Source organism: Amblyomma mixtum, chromosome 5 (genome assembly GCF_055824585.1).
Source record: "Amblyomma mixtum isolate Tamu chromosome 5, ASM5582458v1, whole genome shotgun sequence".
Lineage (NCBI taxonomy): Eukaryota > Metazoa > Arthropoda > Arachnida > Ixodida > Ixodidae > Amblyomma > Amblyomma mixtum.
The window spans coordinates 29,082,244-29,099,126 of NC_143016.1; the positions used below are offsets into that span (position 1 = coordinate 29,082,244).

Sequence of the window (16,883 nt, forward strand, 5' to 3'; positions counted from 1 at the left end):
TACGACATGGTAAGGCTAACGCGAGAATCATTACGAAGGCGACAGGATGAACGCCATGGGCGTGGACGTTAAGCGTACAACACAATGTAAAAGGATCAAACAGAACACTTCGCGCTTTAGGGTTGCGTTTGAAGTGGGGGTCGGTCGTTTTGTTATCATCCCGTGTGATATGTGGGAAAGTCCGCTTGAGGAATTTCGTCAGGTCCAAGCCTAACAGCGTCCAACTGTTACCATCCTATGCGATAAACGATGGTGAAGGAAGCGATGAGGACGATTTCTACTGTTTTCCTGATACTTCAATATCGATCTTCGGACCATTTGCCCAGATACTGTGGTTTTTTCATGGTCAATTCTCCAATAAACAACATCTCTTCCTTTGCAAAACCTCTTCCAAACATGTTTTCCTTTGTCATGTTCGTTGTTCGTTCATAAATAGAGTGCGACAATTAGATGTGGCCAGGAGGAGATATCAGTTTCAATTTTAGACCAAGTGGAAAAGTACCTTGTTAGCAGTAAAAAAATGATACGATGATAATTAAATCTGATGTGAGAAAGTTTCGATAGTGGTTTAAATTACCCTCCATGATTTTTGATGTTTTTATTCAAATGAATGCTTTCAGTGGCTAGGCAAGTGGAGGTGGGGGGGTTCGATGGGGGTTGTGGGTGGCGGTTCTGGACTGCTGCTGCCTTTTCCACTGCGCCTGAATTCGATTTCGCCGTCGCTTTTTAGTTCCGTTTTAGTGGTTAAAATCCTGTGGAGGGTGGAGGTATATAGGCGGTTCGTGGTGGGTGGAGCTTACGGAGGATGAGTTGGGTGGAGATGGGGTGAGGAGGTTGGTCGAGGGTGGCGCTGGGTAGACAGACAGCTCCCTATAGCTAAGGGACTGAGATGGTGATGTGGGTGGATAGGTGGGTGAGTGGTGTATCGCACTTCGTCGCCGCGTCTGCGTCGTTGTCGTCGGCGCTGTGAGCGAGAAACCAGCCGGGATAGGGTGGCCTAGGTGGCCACCATATCCACCCAGGGCGGCCTTGTGCATAGTCACAACCTGCCCTCCGGATTGTGAGCAAACTGCCCACCGTAGCAGGTAGCAGTTAAATTAATGATTGGTCGCGAGAGGTTGCTCGGGAAGGGAACCTGGGTCGCACAAGTCCCACCGGCGGCAGCACCTGTCATCGGTGGCGCATCGCTAAACCGCTGCACCAACGCGCCAGGAGGGGTATGAGGATTCCCAGGGATCTGTGAATGTAAAGTGCAGAACCACCAATTCCGCATATACGGACATTAACCTATTAACGGTATCACGTCTGAGGCGGATTAGAAAGTTACACTACTACTGCTATCTCAGTAAAAAAAAATCTAAGCTTGTGTAAAATTTAGCCTGTGGTAACTAATCATCCCTTATAGCGGGTTCGTTCAAAACAAAATTCAGCCCCATTAATAAAGTATGTTGATCAACCAACATACGGGTGCGGTAGTGGTATCCGGCATTCTGTTGCAGCCAGATCCGTTTTCACGAGCGTATAGACTGTATTATTGTAACTATTATCATTGCCATCATCTTACCGACACGATCGTTTCTTTTTTATTTTGTTTTCGCGAGCGCACTATTCATGTCTCGGAATGTTACGCGAAGATGCCTAGACGGGCCAGCGCGGGCATCGAGACAGCTATACACTACGCGAAAGAAGCGCGCCGCCTAATGTGCCACCCGGGTTCCAATACAGCCCCGTTACCCTACGCGTTGAATCCCTTCAATATCGGGCGGCCTTCGCAGCATGCTCGCCGGTGCTTTGCTTTCGCCGCCGGCCCAAGCCCCCCGCTCGTGTCGTTGCAGCTCATCGCGGGTTTTTAGCGCTGCCGCGCGCGCCGAGCGGCGCCCGATCGGCGCAAAACAGCGGCGCTGAAGCAGCAGCGGCGGCTGCGAGACTCGGCGCCGATTTTCTGCTGTTTGCCGCGCCGCGCAGAGAACCGTCGAACAGCGTCGTCACGAGACCGCCTCGGCTGACGTTGAGCGTGGCTAACACGCCTATAGGCCGGCCCATGCTGTCCAGCGACAGATTCGCATCCTTCCTGTGTCCGGACTGCAGCGTCAAGTTCACGACGCTGTCGAACCTGCAGACGCACTGGCTCCGCGAACATCACCGCTGTCAGGGCCCGCAGCAGACGACGCAGCAGCTGCTGCTGCAGACGACGTCAGCGGCGGAGAAGCGTGACTGCGGTCATGTAAGCATGGCGTATTTCTTTTTCTTTTTCCCCCCACGTGTTTGTCGCGTTTGATTGAACTTGAATCGCGGTTTGAGAAGCTGTTCTCGAGCCCGCGCAAAAACGATCGGAGGAAGTTTCTGTTAGTGAAATCTGCGTTTTTAACAATGCCAGCGACGCGAAGCAATGTAATGACATGCACGCTGCTGGATAAATGAATCACGGCAAGGCACCTAGTTGTCTTTCAAACTGAAAAAAAAAAAGATAGAAGCGAAATGTCATTAATGCCTACCTAATTTTATTTCTAAGCGGGACAGACACGATGAGAGAAAGAATGAAAAGTCAAGAAAAATGTAAGGCGTAAGACGCCAAGGATGACGTCCGAAGATGCACATGCCCTGCGTGTGTTTGTGTTTTCTTTTCGCGCCTTTTTTTTTCTGCTGTATAGGGTTGCTGTGGCAGGAAGCGCAAATTTATATAAAGCGTCCCTGCTTGTGACGAAGGGAAGCGCTCCGGCCATGAACCCTAATTCTGCGTGTCTTGACTCAATCTTTTCCGTTCTTGAGACATACGAAAGTGAAGTTCACACGCGGTGGTTGCAGGACCAGATGATTTCCACTTCCAACATCACGATGCAACAGTCTGAACTTCGTCTATAGTTGTCCAGTTTGCACGATGCCTTGGCTTGGAAATGTACTATGTTACTGCTAAAAAGGATGACGCTAGGCTTTTCTCTTGCCCAAGGTTGTTTCGAAGCTAGATGGCTAGATGACTCATATGCACTGTACCCTTAATCAACGGGTGGAACTGATAAAGACAAATGGGAGAAGTTTGCCGCCGAAGTATATTCCTCCCATTTGTTCTCCTTATTTTTAATTTTTCTTTGCAAAGGTCGGCACGTGACTCGAATAATGGCGGAAAGTCTGGCCCACGCATTAAATATGCGATCATTCGGTTTTCCGGCTCGTGTATGCAAGAAAAGAAAACAATTTCTAGTTTCTTTTCGGTCGCTGGCGAGTATAATGCAAAGAAGGAAGCTTATTTTTTCAGTCGCCCTTTGCCATTTCAGCCTTGCCATGGGAACGGAGCGTATATTGTGCAGCAGAGCAATTTCCTGAACTCGTGCAATCTCGGTGATTGTTCCTTTTTATTGATATTTTTCTCGCGCGAAGGGCTCTAAGCAAAACACCGCTAAATGTTAACCCGCTCACGGATGCATATTGTACTTTGATTTCTTCTAAGAAAGTAAGTATCAGACAATTTTTAGCCTACCTATCTTGTGGGACCGAATATATGTGCGTTCCAGTAATTATTGTTACAGTGCACTGTCGTTAATTCGCACTCGCCTTATTTGAACTTGCGGTTATTCGAACTGACATGTTGGTCCCATCAGCATCGTGTAATGAAAATGGCTTCCTTTACTCGAACTGTGTGAAATTTCAAAACTTTCAGTCCGTTTCGAGTTCAAATTGCGTATTAAATATTATTACAAAACATATTATATTACATTAATTATATTTGTGTTGTATTGTATTAATTGTTATAGTATGTTGTGAATTACTGAAAATCGCGCGACGACGTTTCCAGTTTTATTGTTGTTTTTTTCTGACAGCATTTCCAATTCATCGCGTATTATGCGTCCACTTGCGTCTATCTCTCGTTATATTTCATTCTTTTTTATCTTTTTGATGAGCGCATTTGACACTATAATAATACGCATTCTGTTTGTCGGATCTCGTTTACACCAACGCCGCCGCGATGGCTCAGTGGCTATGGTGCTCGGCTGCTGACCCAAAAGACGCGGGTTCGATCCCGGCCGCGGCGGCTGGAATTTCTTTGGAGGAGAAATTCTAGAGGTCCGTGTGCTGTGCGATGTCAGTGCACGTTAAAGAACCCCAGGTGGTCGAAATTTCCGGAGCCCTTCACTACGGTGTCTCTCATAGCCTTAGTCGCTTTGGGACGTTAAACCCCACAAAACCAAACCAATCGTTTACACCACGTTGCCTGATGGTGGCGGTGAACGCGTTCAGGGCGCTCGCCACGATAGATTTTGCTCGCAAATCGCTCAGCCCGCTGCAGGTGTGAACGCCGTTAACTCCGATTCTCGGAACTGTTATTCACCGGTGATGCAAGGCGTAGTCATCTTACCTACGCCGTAAATGAAGCATAACTAGCGCGCGCGCCTTGACCGTTTGTCGAGAAAGCTTCGCGATGTGGTTTTTAGTTTCCTTTTGTTTTGTTTCGTTTGTTTTATTGCCGGCAGTAGTGTAATCGTCGACTAATATGTGCTCCCCGCGGAGAGGCGCGCTCATCCCATTACTGGCGCTCACGGCGCTTGTGCATTCAAGTGCCTATCATTTTTCGTCTGCGAAGAAGCAGAAAGCGTCCGCTTCTAGGCCCGTCTTGGCAGGGGTCCAGGAACTTTTTTTCGTTGCAGTGTAGTTCGCTCTTTTTGCGTCAGGCGCTCTTTCTCTTCCCCCCTGGAAGCCCCGTCCGCACAGTGGTAATATTGCGGGGCATCTATACCCTGTAGATGCGTGCAGTGGAGCGGGGGTTAAAACCACGCTGTCACCAAATCGAGAGACCTAGTGCGACTAATTCACAGAGGTCTTTTTTTTTTTTTGTATAAACTATACCCGCAGGTGCATCGTTCGCCCTACCGGCGACTATAGCACTAACGAGGAGCAAGAGGCTTTAGCGCTTTGATAACAACGTAAAGTTACAAAAACACGCATTAAATTGCTGTTGGAAGCCTCACTATTCACTGCCTCATGCACCCTCGCAGCCTATACAACGCTGCACGGTTTTTTGACGCAGCATGTTGTTCGCCTCGCGTAAGGCTTAGTGAAGGGACAGATACAATGCGCCGTGGCGAAGATCAGTAAACAAAGGCAGAAGTAGAGGAAAACTGGGGCAAGCGGAGGCAGACGACACCGCGGTCTTTTCTTCGTCTGTCGTCGCCGTTATGCTTGTTTGTTTGCTTACATAGGGTGATAGATGCGACGTCTGCGGCAGTTTTGAAATAAGCGCGACCGCAATGTATATGTGTAACAAAAACCGTACGATAAAGAATTCAGGTTCTTCGCTTTTCTTCAACAATTCTTTGCCGTCGTCGACATTCTTTCTGGCCTAAATGCAGGACCACGCGACATTCTGTTATGATAGGTGTTCGTTATTATTGTTTCGACATGGCCTGTCGCAAGAACATGCAACCGCAGAGTTTAATGTTTTACTTCAATCGAACTTCCGCAAGGACCTGGTTCTTAAAGGCACAATGAAGACAACTCCATCCTGTTACTGTTCTCAGTAAAAATGGATCATGTGACTCTTTCTGGCAATGTTCAGATTCGTCCGGGAGCAAAAGACGCATTGATCGCCGATGATGAAAACATGTATTGAAAGCCACAATGCCTTAGTTGAAGGGAAGGCTGATCGGGTCCCTAGTCCGGGACGCCGTTGGTAAAAGCCGCTGCCCGTGCTCTGGCGACGAGGGCTCCTTGTTCCTCGAGGTCCGAGCTGGACAGGGCCGCCTCCCAGCCCTCCCGCGTTGGCTGATTTATGATGTCAATGCTGTCATTTTTCTGACAAGCCTATACCATATGGTATAGGTTTGCCTTCTGACCACAAAATTTGCACTGTGCCAAAAGGACTCGGGCTCAATGGCGTGAAGCGTAGCTGGATTATTGAAAGGCATAGTTTGTAGCCTGCGAAGGGGACATTCTTCTGATTTACTAAGACCCTTGGCGGGCCTCGGGAGTGTCTGCCTTTCAAGGCGCAAATGTTGTATGTTGTTAACGGAGAGGGGGAGCCTGAATCAGTAAGGGAGGACGTAGAAGGATAATGGAAGAAAAGCTTCGGCCCGAGCTTTTCTTCCATTGATCGTCGAGAAAATTGGATTTCACAATCTTCTCGCCAGTCGAATCAAACCCATTACGTCCTTACCGAAAAAGGCGGCTGACCACTGTTGCGACGTGAACGACGCCTGTGTGATGCACGCCCAAAATTTCGGCGCAGACGCATGCGTATTACCTGCGAAATCGGCCGGTGTGGAGAAACCTGTTTTAGTGCGCCAGCGCTGTCCCCGAAATGTTGCAGGCAGCCCCGAAAACCCCAAACCCAAAATCTGAACAGTGGAGGCAGCACTGTCCACCTCAAGCCTAGAGGCTTGAGCCTCTAGACTCAGTCTTCTGCAAAGGCCGTAGGAGCCCTGTACTGAGGGCTCAAGGGAAGAAGTGGGCTTGGGCAGGGCATGTAATGTGAAGGTAAGATAACGGTAACGGAGTGGATTCCAAGAGAAGGCAAGCGTACCCGGGGGCGGCAGAAAGTTAGGTGGGCGGATGAGATTAAGAAGTTTGCGGGGATACGATGGGCGCAGCTGGCGAAGGACAGGGTTAATTGGAGAGACATGGGAGAGGCCTTTGCCCTTCAGCGGGCGTAGGCAGGCTGATGATGATGATGACTAATTGCTCCTCCCAGTTCGGAGAGCGCAAAGCTATTTATTGGATAAAATGTTTTAATGCCATATAGCATAAGGAGGGTCATAAAGGCGAAAACTGCCTGGCGGCATCGTCGGCGTCTGTGTGAAGCCTCCACCTGCTAGGTGGTGTTTAAGGGAATTTGCCTCCCTCCAAATGCTACCTGTCAATCATCCGCCTCTCCTCCTGCGCTTCTCCACTTGTAGGAGAGAGGAGAGAGTGTGACTCTGCAAAGAAGAAGATGATAAGCAAAAGACCCGGACAACGGCAGACCTACGTGCTAAATGAGGCCTGCTGGAGCTGTTCCTTCTCGCACTGCTCGGAAAGAGCAGCCTGCGTCTCGCAAGCCTCACCTGTGGTCTTGTTTGAAGCAGCCACCTGCCAGTGCAGTGATGCGTCGCTTAACCGCGGCACCAGTGCGCCGGTACTCGTGTGAGGACCCGCAGCAGTCTAACAGTGTGACTCATTTTGCGTCGTTGAGTAGTGGGAAAACGACCGCAATTGCAGTGAATTGGGGAGTGAAAAACAATGGATTCGGAATTGAGATATAATCAGAACTGGAATAGATTGGTGAGTTAAAAGTGAAAAAAAGAATGCTGCCGCATTCCCACCGCATCAATCCAATTGGTCGGCCCTAAATTGTGTCATCATCATCACCCAAGAGGAAAATGGCGTCCGACGCTGCATTTTATAATCCTCGAAGAAGCCGGCACAAGCACAAGGGAGTCCAACAAGAACCACTGGACAGTGACTCCTGTTAGTATTTTTGTAGCGATGACATAAACGGAAGGTCCTGGCCCTCACATTTTCAAACTGCTAAAGATATGAAAGTAAAATTTGGTTAGTTGCACTGCGATACTGTTACCTGAAATGGCGAATAAAATTAAATGGTACTAGCAAGAGAAGGGGATGCACCACCCTCTACTGATCGTATGCTGTGTGCAGCTTTCGCCGGGAGCCAAAATACATGTCCGCGTGGAGTACTACAGTACTACAGGTACTGCAGTGCAGTATTTTTGTGAGTTTTTCTTGCCCTAAATCATGCAGTGGTTTCGCTGTGGGACTCTGCGGAAGCATGCTTGCTGGTAATATAATAAGGGAGAAATTAATAGCATCAAAGCTTTATAGCTTTTCTTTGTAGCCGCATGCCTGCTCTTGGGTGGATGCTAATAAGTAATTAATGCCTTATTATTAATCTACTCCACCTTGGGGGATTCTCCTAATCATTGGACCAACTGGTGATGCAAGCATACTGCTTCATGTGTCATCCGGCGTGTCATCAATTGACCCTGTTGTCTGTTTACTGCCGTGGCTATCAGAGCTGCTTGAACAAAACGCTTGAGCTAGCTGTCGTGGGGCGGAAGGAGAGGAGAGGAGAGTCCTGAAGGAGTATCGACACCCCCCTCTGCATTCTGTCACTTTGGGCCCTGAAAACTCATATCTCCATTAAACTCGTTAGTGTTTCCAGGCCATATTGTACTGCTCGCGGCATTAGCTTCCGGTAACCTTCGACTTGCGCCGACGGCAAACGTCGCGTTTTTTTTTTTCCTCCTTCCCATGGGACGGTGCACATCACATTGGCCGCCCTGCGTTTAGCTGCGCGACGATTGATCTGTGCGGCACCGTTTAGGCCCCGGTGACACGCCTACCACTTTCCTCCCCGCGCGTTCGGGAGGAGAGGCAGGAGAGAGCTTTCGGCTTCCGTGCCACGTACGCGACACGTGACCTGGCGTCGAAAACCTCCCTCTTGAAGGCTAAGGTAGCGGAGTGTATGAGCTGTAGAGGTTTGTAAACGGAGGGCTTAAGCGCTTCAATATTGGGCCAGGAAAGGGCCTTCATTAAGTTCTTTACAGACTCTGGTTTATCTATCCGATGTCGACGCCTTCTTCACTCGCTGCTGGTGCTGCCTGATTCTGCGCTTTTAAGTGGTGTCGTTCGACAACACCGGCAGTCTTAGATTAGGCACTTCCATAACGTAAAGACTCGTATAAATATTTGCCACTGTTTTCTGAGGTGTACTGAGTCGAAAGTTTACTTGCATAAAGATGGTCAGAAGTTATCGCCTGCTGTGGCGCTGCAATGACGCAAGAGGTGGCAGCGCAGCTGAACCTGTATCTACGCTGTTAATGATGAGGAACTCCTAAACCAGACCGAACAAACGCAAACTAATTACTACATTGTAAAAAACTCTCCACTTTCCTTTCTTTTGCTTACAATGAAGGTTTTGGTACCTGCGCTTTCGTAGACCTAACGGTTGTTGATTCCACCATACTCATTAGCTAAGGCAGTGTGTGATTTGTACTTTGGAAACTCTGAATGAAAGTAGCGATCGGCTTCTATTTGTTGCTTCTGTGTTGTGCATTTATGCATAAAAAATTCGCCTCATTGGCGCCAAGTCCACGGAATAACTGTTTAGATCTGTCTGCTGAGTACTAAACACGACTGCTTTTATTTTTCACACGATACTGTTGACGACAGACCCTGGACATATTGAACAGCTTTCAATGAAAATTCTTTACACATTCACCCTTTGCATTAGCACTTATTTTAGGGTGTTCAATGTGTCGCAGAACACACAGTCTGCTGCGTGGAACAAAACCGCGCATCGTAAACTTCTCCGCTCTATAAGCTTTTCGCCAAATCTGCGAGGCAGAGCGGTGCGGTGAAATCGGGTTGTTCTCGCATTCCAGTCACATGTCGCTGCAACATCATTAGTGCCATTGGCGCAGACATTTCTAGCAGCCGTGCATCAGCGTGCGCTTCGCTCGTTGTATATCTCGGCCACGTACGTATACTCCTGTGCGCCAGTTTCCGTACACGTCTGTGCCCTTTTGCTCGGAGTCTCATTGACAATGATCGAGCACACAAACACACCGTCGCGTACACTGTTTTTTCCGCTCTTGTTCTTTTGTGTGTGCGGATGTGTTTACCTTATCGTATTTCCGATTTTGGCTTCCTTGTTCCTCTGTTCTTTATTCTTCTTTTAGTGTCTTTGTTGCTCGCCATTTCGGCGCCTGTTTTGAGATGAACGTTTCGTGTCCTCGCGGCAGAACCTGCTCACCTTGCTTCGCTTCGAAGCGTCATCTGTTTCGCTACACTTCTGCACGCGGAATGCCTGCGGGCGACGTCAACCAGGTGCCAGCCATATGCTCTCGCACGCTGTCGCACTTGACTCCTACAGGCTCGCCTGGGCGGCCTGTCACCGGTTGCCGGGTGATAGCGGATGAACGCGGTGGACAAAACCGCAGCGCTGGGCAGCAGACCGCACATTGCGCCGTTCTGCGGAAACGGATCACCGCGTGCGGATCGTGAGCTGCAAGCTTTTGGGCGCTTCCTTGCGGCATCTCCATGTCCTGTTGTCATAGGAAAAGTATTAAGGCGAAAGCCTTTAATGCCTCATACTGTCGTGACCAAGACGTGTGAGCAAATGTGTCCGCGTTTCGGATGCATGCCTTATATGGGCATATGCCAATCAATAGCCAATCGATACTTAATCGGGTGCAATCGAAAGACTTCGGAACATGATATAAAGGATTTCATGATTATATCATTGTGCTTAATGACTAAATGAATAATTGGTAATTAGCAGTAGTTAAGAAGTGGCATGTGGGACTGCACTACGCCTGTACCTTATCTAACACTAATTAATCAGTGGACTAGTTAAGGACACCTTAACTATCACTAACCATACATTAACTAGTATCACGAAATGTGTGTCGAACATTCTAGAGAGTTCCATCACTTGACAGATGAGTGACAGAACGTGATCGATGTCATTAGAACAAAGGTAAAGACCAATTAGCCTTATTAACCGTTCTAGTTAGACCACATAAATAAATAAAACCGAGTAGGAAATTGGTTGAGTTGGGGAATCGAACCAGGTCTCCGGAGTGCGAGACGAGCACGCTAACCATTCCGCCATGCCATCTCGATGGTTTGGAACGAACAAAGGCGCGTTTAGTGAATACAGTGTCTTCGTTCGCTCCCATCTTCCTCCCTTCCCGTTACGGCAAGGCTCAGGTGTCCACCGAGATATGCGAGACAGATACATTTCCTTTCCTCAAAAACCAATTTACCGACGAGTAAGGCGTAGAGCCGAAAGGCGATAGCGTTCTGTGGACTCCCTGGCAGCGTTGCAAGACGCTGTCACGTTCCACTCTGAGAAGCGAAGGTTAACATCTTAACCACGCATCAGTGACACAAGCAGCAACACCGCGCTTAAGGCTTTCGCCTCACCGCACTTTAGGTCAACAAAGTGCCCCCCTGAATTTTTTTAACAGGTAATCTGTGGTCCTTCTGGGCAGCCGCAAATAACAGAGGGCTACTTAAGAAAGGTGGAGGTCACCACCATCATCATCAGCCTGACTACGCCCACTGCAGAGCAAAGGCCTCTCCCATGTTTCTCCAATTAACCCTGTCGTTTGCCAGCTGCAGCCACAGGGCTGCCATTTTCGGGCTGTGGGGGGTAGCCTGACTAATGATGAAGCCGAACACCCTGCGTTCAATCCCAATGGCAGAACCCATTGTAAATGCGTTCGTTCGTAGCTCGACAGCGTCGCCACGCGAAAATATTTCCTTGTGTATGGCCCTTCTTTTAGGGCTGCCAAACCTTGATAGAAACCCAATCGCATACACGCCTGTTCTTGTGCTTATGATATGAGTAACCCTCCACAGATGAAAAACAGCGCGTAAAAACGGAACACCAGAAGAAGCGACACAACACAGGGCGCTGACAGACAACTGAATGTTTACTGTAAACAAGTAAACGTTTAGTTCTTAGTCAATGCCTCGTGTTGTGTCGCCTTTTCCTTGGATCCGTGTCAACGCGCAGTGTTTTCATGATGTTCTCGTATCACCAATTAGCCCAACTTCAGACTGTGTCAACCCTCAATTGGTTTTCCACTGGAAAAAAAAAAGAGGGGGGGGGGGGGGGGGGGTTCTTTCGAGTTTTCTACCGCGTAGTTTCGATATTCGAATATTTTTATACCTACGAATACTTTCATCTGACGAGTTCTGTGGTCAGAGAACGTATCACAGTGCTTTTCATTTGACATGCCACAAAGAGAACTGAACCAAAGTGTTGTTTTCCAAGAAAAAACTACTGACTTTCTACTTCTAGTTTTCAAAAGACACAGAATGTTCATATATGTTTTAAATAACTGTTGACTGGCTGTCTGCACTGCTCACATGTACGAGTGATCGGGAATTGAAAGCAATTAACATTATTTGAGGCTAACTTTAATGTCTGACAGATTATTAGAACTCATTACTAAAATTGTGCAGCCGGTGCTGGGCCGAAAAACAAAATGTCCTCACGCCTATAGTCCCGCCATGTGCTTCAATTTGAAGAAGGGAGTCAGGCTTACGAAGCAAGTCGAGCTTCCATGTGGAAACTGGCAGGTTTCGTACTCCTTTACAGGACAGGTCACAAAGCCGAATTCCTCTTAAAGTGTTTAGGAGTCAAAACTACTTGATGAAGTGAACAATTAACCTCAAAGCAGTTGCTTCCAAATAACTGGACAAACCATTCTTCACTTCGAACTCACTCCAAGTAAATCTCGCAAACGATAATGCAGTGCTACGACTCTTACGATCCTCCACACTCAGCATGCATTATGTATGTGTTAACATAAAGAGTCCTACCAATAATGGTTGCCGTTTTCTTGTGATAATATTGCTGCCTCGGCGCAACCGTTCGATTTTCTTATTCCTGTGGCCTATACGCTAGAGATCTGAGAACAGAGTTTTTACACTGTTGGGTTGTCATGTGGCATATACAGGCCCCCCAGTTAGTGAACTCGACGAAGGAAACAGTGTGACCAGGAAGCGTTACGTTTCACCGAAAAAACATGGCCGACTAATAGTGCGGCGTTCTCCTCGGTATCCCGGTGAGGTTCACAAGGCGAAACAACTGCGATAAGGAAGGAAGATTGAAGGCGCCCACCCTTCGTGGGGACAGCCAGCCAGCTTTTTAAAGTGCTCAGCGGGAGAGCAGTTTATGCGCGGACGATTGGTCGCACCGCGGCGTTGCCTTCGCCCCTCCCAATTCTTTCTTTTTTTTTGCCGGCTCAACCTAACGTGCCGCTGCAGAGCCCCGCGTCGGATGCCCACGCTAGAAGCGCCGGCACCGTGCGCTGCCGGCGCTAACGAGTCTCTGCTTCGATTAATAACCGGGGCGCGCAAGGTATTGGCGTCGCGCCGCCTATTTTGAGCAGCTCGCCGAGGCGCGCGCTGCAGTAGCACGCTGAGAAACCGGCTGCAGGCGCTGGATTTCTTCTCGCGTCGCGGCTTGCGAGTCGAGGACGATCACCTTGCAACACTACCGGAGAACGGACGAGCGGAGTTAAAATTACCATGATCTCTTTCTGATCTTGCCGCTGCTTAACGAGCGAAGCACGTGCAGGAAGCGGTGGAACGCAACCGAAATGTCAGACCAGCGCTATGAGGTGCCTTTGCCCGCTGAAGACAGCCGCGGATTTCCAGCGGGGGCTTAGAAAATCGCGAACTGTATCTGAATAAAACGGCTATGTAGTGGTGACATTTAGTGCCACTTTATGGCTTAACCTTTAACTCCGCGCATAATTTGATATATACATTACTCGTGCTTCTGTGCCCGGAAAAAAGGAAATAAAAGCTTCCAGACTCTCCTCCCCTTTTTTTCTTGGAATACTGAACGATTAAAGCGATGCTGTCGACAGTTTGAAGTTGGTCTAGATTGATGGATTAACACTTTCTAACGACAAAGAAGCTGCTTTCGCAGAAAATGAAGCGTTTATAACGTATACAAAAGAGAGAAAGCCAACCAATCGCACCCAACGGCTTTTTCCACTGCGATGAAGTCATGGACGATTCCTTTTGTTGCTGTCAATCATAAAACGAAAGATTGTGCTCCCTAATATTAAAGTACCGGTTACATGGCTACCGCTAATGAAATTTTATCGCGCAGAAAAAAAAAGCTAAATGTGGCAAATTAAACAAAATGAGCCCGCGACAGTCTACGTTACTATCACCAACGCATGGCCGCTCGATACAAGCGCTTCTGTCGCGAAGCCGTGGCCAACATCACCACCCAGGTACGACGGAAACATTACTACATTTTTTTTTGTCAAACGTTATTTGATTGTTTTTAATTTCCTTTTGTTTCTAACGTTCCTGTAATGTTGCAAATAAACGCCATAATAACCTTTTCGTAACACTAATTAAACATTTGAACAACATAAAAAATGACAGGGTTTTAACGTAGTTAAACCGAGTAGACGAGCGAAAGCATGTGTTCAGCCTTAGCTCATTGTTTTGCTTTGCTGGATTGTCGGCACGTCTGGCGCCGATGTAAGAGCCAGGTTAAGCCCTGATCGAGGTTCTGATCTGTTCGCGCCGGAGATGGCAGTTGATGAAAATGATGATGTGTAATGCACAGCGCCAGAGTGTGTAGCAGTTTAACACGAGGCGTGCTCGGCTGCGGCGATAGCGCAGTGCCCTCGTGCAGTGGCCAGCGAAGGTGATATCAGTACGCGCCACCGCCGGTTCGGGAACCAGTCGCGGTAATATTTTTTTATTTATTCAAGCTCAAGGCTTCAGCGATGGCCCGGCTTTTGCAGCTTTGGTCGCAAAAGTAGAGCCTTCGTTCTAAAACCCTGTATGCAGGCCTTTCAGTCGTGAAGGTACACAACTTAACGCTTTGCAGGGACCAACTACGAGGGCGACACTTCAGCTCCACAATACAGCACAACATACAACTCGTATACACCCACTCCGAACCGATGTAATGGAATCAAGCTTATATACGCATTACTGAGGGTGTCCCATGAGTGGCACTGACGAATGGATAATAAGCAAAGCTTTCTAGCGAAGTAATGGGTCTGTGAATGCCGTCTGTGGCAGGAACAATCTAAAAGGCATAGTTGGAAAGTAATGCTTGTTGAAAAACTTTTTTGCTATGAACAGCTGGGAAAAGTTCTGGGACCCAGTGCTTCAAATATATTAGTAATTGTGTTTTATATCGCCCTAAACACAAATGCACCTACATAGGAGTAAAAAAAGGGAGTGATTTGTCCTCCATAGCGTACTCTCTTTTAAAGGCAGTGGGCTGAAGGACAGCTTACTCTCTTTTTTTACTCCTTTGCGTTTAGAGTGTAGTTATGATCCAAATATTAAAATAATGTTTAGAAGGCTATAATATAACTGTCTATTCGGTACGTTGTGTTAAGCCTTACGGTACAGCATAAAATTTATTAATTTTTAACGTTACAATAATATTTCAAAGTCCGTATTGGAATATGAAGTTAATTTTTAATGTTGTTGTTGTTGTTGTCCTCTAGAAAATGGCGCATACCCACTGCGGGGGATTGGCCAAGACACAGGCGGCAACTGATAGGTGTACAAAATGTTAAAAAAGAAAATAATTGTGGGGAAAAATAAAATAATCATGATAATAATAGCAATTAGGAAATAAATGAAGGGAACTCAAATGTGTAATTGAAATAGGTTAAACAAATGCTGTGAGATCGGTGACTGAAATAGAGAACGGGGCTAAATATTCCACGTTTCAGAAAGCTTTCATTCCAGAGAAATATTGATCATGAGGAAGACCAGAGCTTAAGACGGCAGCCGTTTAGTGTCTGTAAGGAAGTTTTGCATGGCGGAGAGCACATTCCAGTTGCTGTGCCCAAGGGAGGAAGCCCCAAGAGACAGAGCAACCCCAGCTGACAGACTTAGACCAAGCTGTCGTAACGGAAGCTCCAGCAGGCGGCTCCGTAAAGAGGAGAAACGGCGGCAGGTCAACAAGAAATGATCTATCGTTTCGGGTTCTCCGCAGAACGGGCAAAATGGGGAGACCGCCAGACCAGATCTATAAAGGTAGAAGTTTAAAAGAGGCACGCGACAACGTAGACGAGTGAAGGAAACCTCAAGCTTGCGTGATCGCCATCCTTTACTGCACCACGGGTAAAGGAGATGCCGGAATTCGGGAGAGGAGGTCAGAGCTGATGCTGCGAATTCTTTCAAGAGCAGATACCTGCGAAACCTGGCCGCGGTAATATATGCGCTGGGTGGAAGCACAGATACGACTGGGCCTTGAAGAGATGCCTTCGCCAGGGTATCAGCAACCTCATTCAAATGGATTCCTCTGTGCCCAGGCACCCAGACCAACCGTAATGAACACACGTGGGGTGGAACCAAGCATTTGAATAACCGAAGTGCCTGAGATGTTGTAGGCGCGGTGAGAGAGGAACACAACGATAATGAATCTGTCATAATTATGACAGAAGACAAGGAGCTGTTTAATTTGCGCAACGCTAAGACTACTGCTAGAAATTCGGCCAAATAAATAGGGGTGTAATCGGGAAGGCGGAGTGAGAATGACCAGTCAAGGGAGATGGAGAAAATGCCAACTCCGGCCTTTTCTTCACACTGTGAGGCGTCTGTCGCTATGAGCACATGAGATTTAAAGCACAGCAGGTAATCCTGCAATAAACCGCTGAGCAAATGAAAAGGCATTAACTTTGCATGTTTTGGAAAGATGTCATCGAAGAAAATCTGAATAGATGAGTTGGCGCATACCGGACGGATGTCCGAAATGCGGACGTTTAAGGGGTCCAGGAGGGATTGCACCAAACATATCTGAGGGGTACGGAAACGAGACCAGGTTTCGTTGAAAAATAGCCTAGGCTGACGAAGGAAGATCAAATTGGAGGCATGGAGCGAAGAATCGCACATTCTTACGAACGTTTTCACCGTTAAGAGCCTAAATCTAGAAGTCAATGATGAAGTACGCGCTTCCAGGTACAAAACGGAATTCGCCACAAATTTTGGAAGGCCCAAACAAAGGCGCAACGCCTCCCGCTCCAAGAGAATCAAGGGGCGAAGTTTATACGCTGGTGCACCAGAGAATAAAACACAGCCGAACTCTAAGACTGGACGGACGTACATTCTATAAATCATAAGAAGTGAGTGCCTTCTCATGCCAGAACGAACACTGCTCAGCCTGCGCAGCATACCGACTGCTCGGACTCCTTTCACAGTGATCTGCTCGATATGGGCCGCCCAGGAAAGAGAAGGATCATAAATTACTCCAAGGTATTTGACACTTTGCACTTGAGGAATTACATGGTTCCGGTAAACAATAGAGATATTAACTGGACGAGAGAGCGGAAAAACCAATAAAGCACATTTATTGACATTAAGGGACAGATTAATGTCTCCTAACC

The 16,883-nt window shown here is 47.7% G+C and overlaps 1 protein-coding gene across 5 annotated transcripts in view; it reads left to right on the top strand.

Moving 5' to 3' along the window:
- The first annotated feature begins 2,026 nt into the window (after positions 1-2,026).
- The window catches only part of by (focal adhesion protein tensin), a 260,886-nt gene continuing 246,029 nt past the window's right edge, over positions 2,027-16,883 (top strand). For all 5 annotated transcript variants that reach the window (XM_089543734.1, XM_089543738.1, XM_089543736.1 and 2 more), the window contains exon 1: positions 2,027-2,224. In XM_089543734.1, coding sequence (XP_089399860.1) covers positions 2,042-2,224 — 183 coding nt within the window. In that variant the 5' untranslated portion in view covers positions 2,027-2,041. The remainder of the gene's footprint in view (positions 2,225-16,883) is intronic.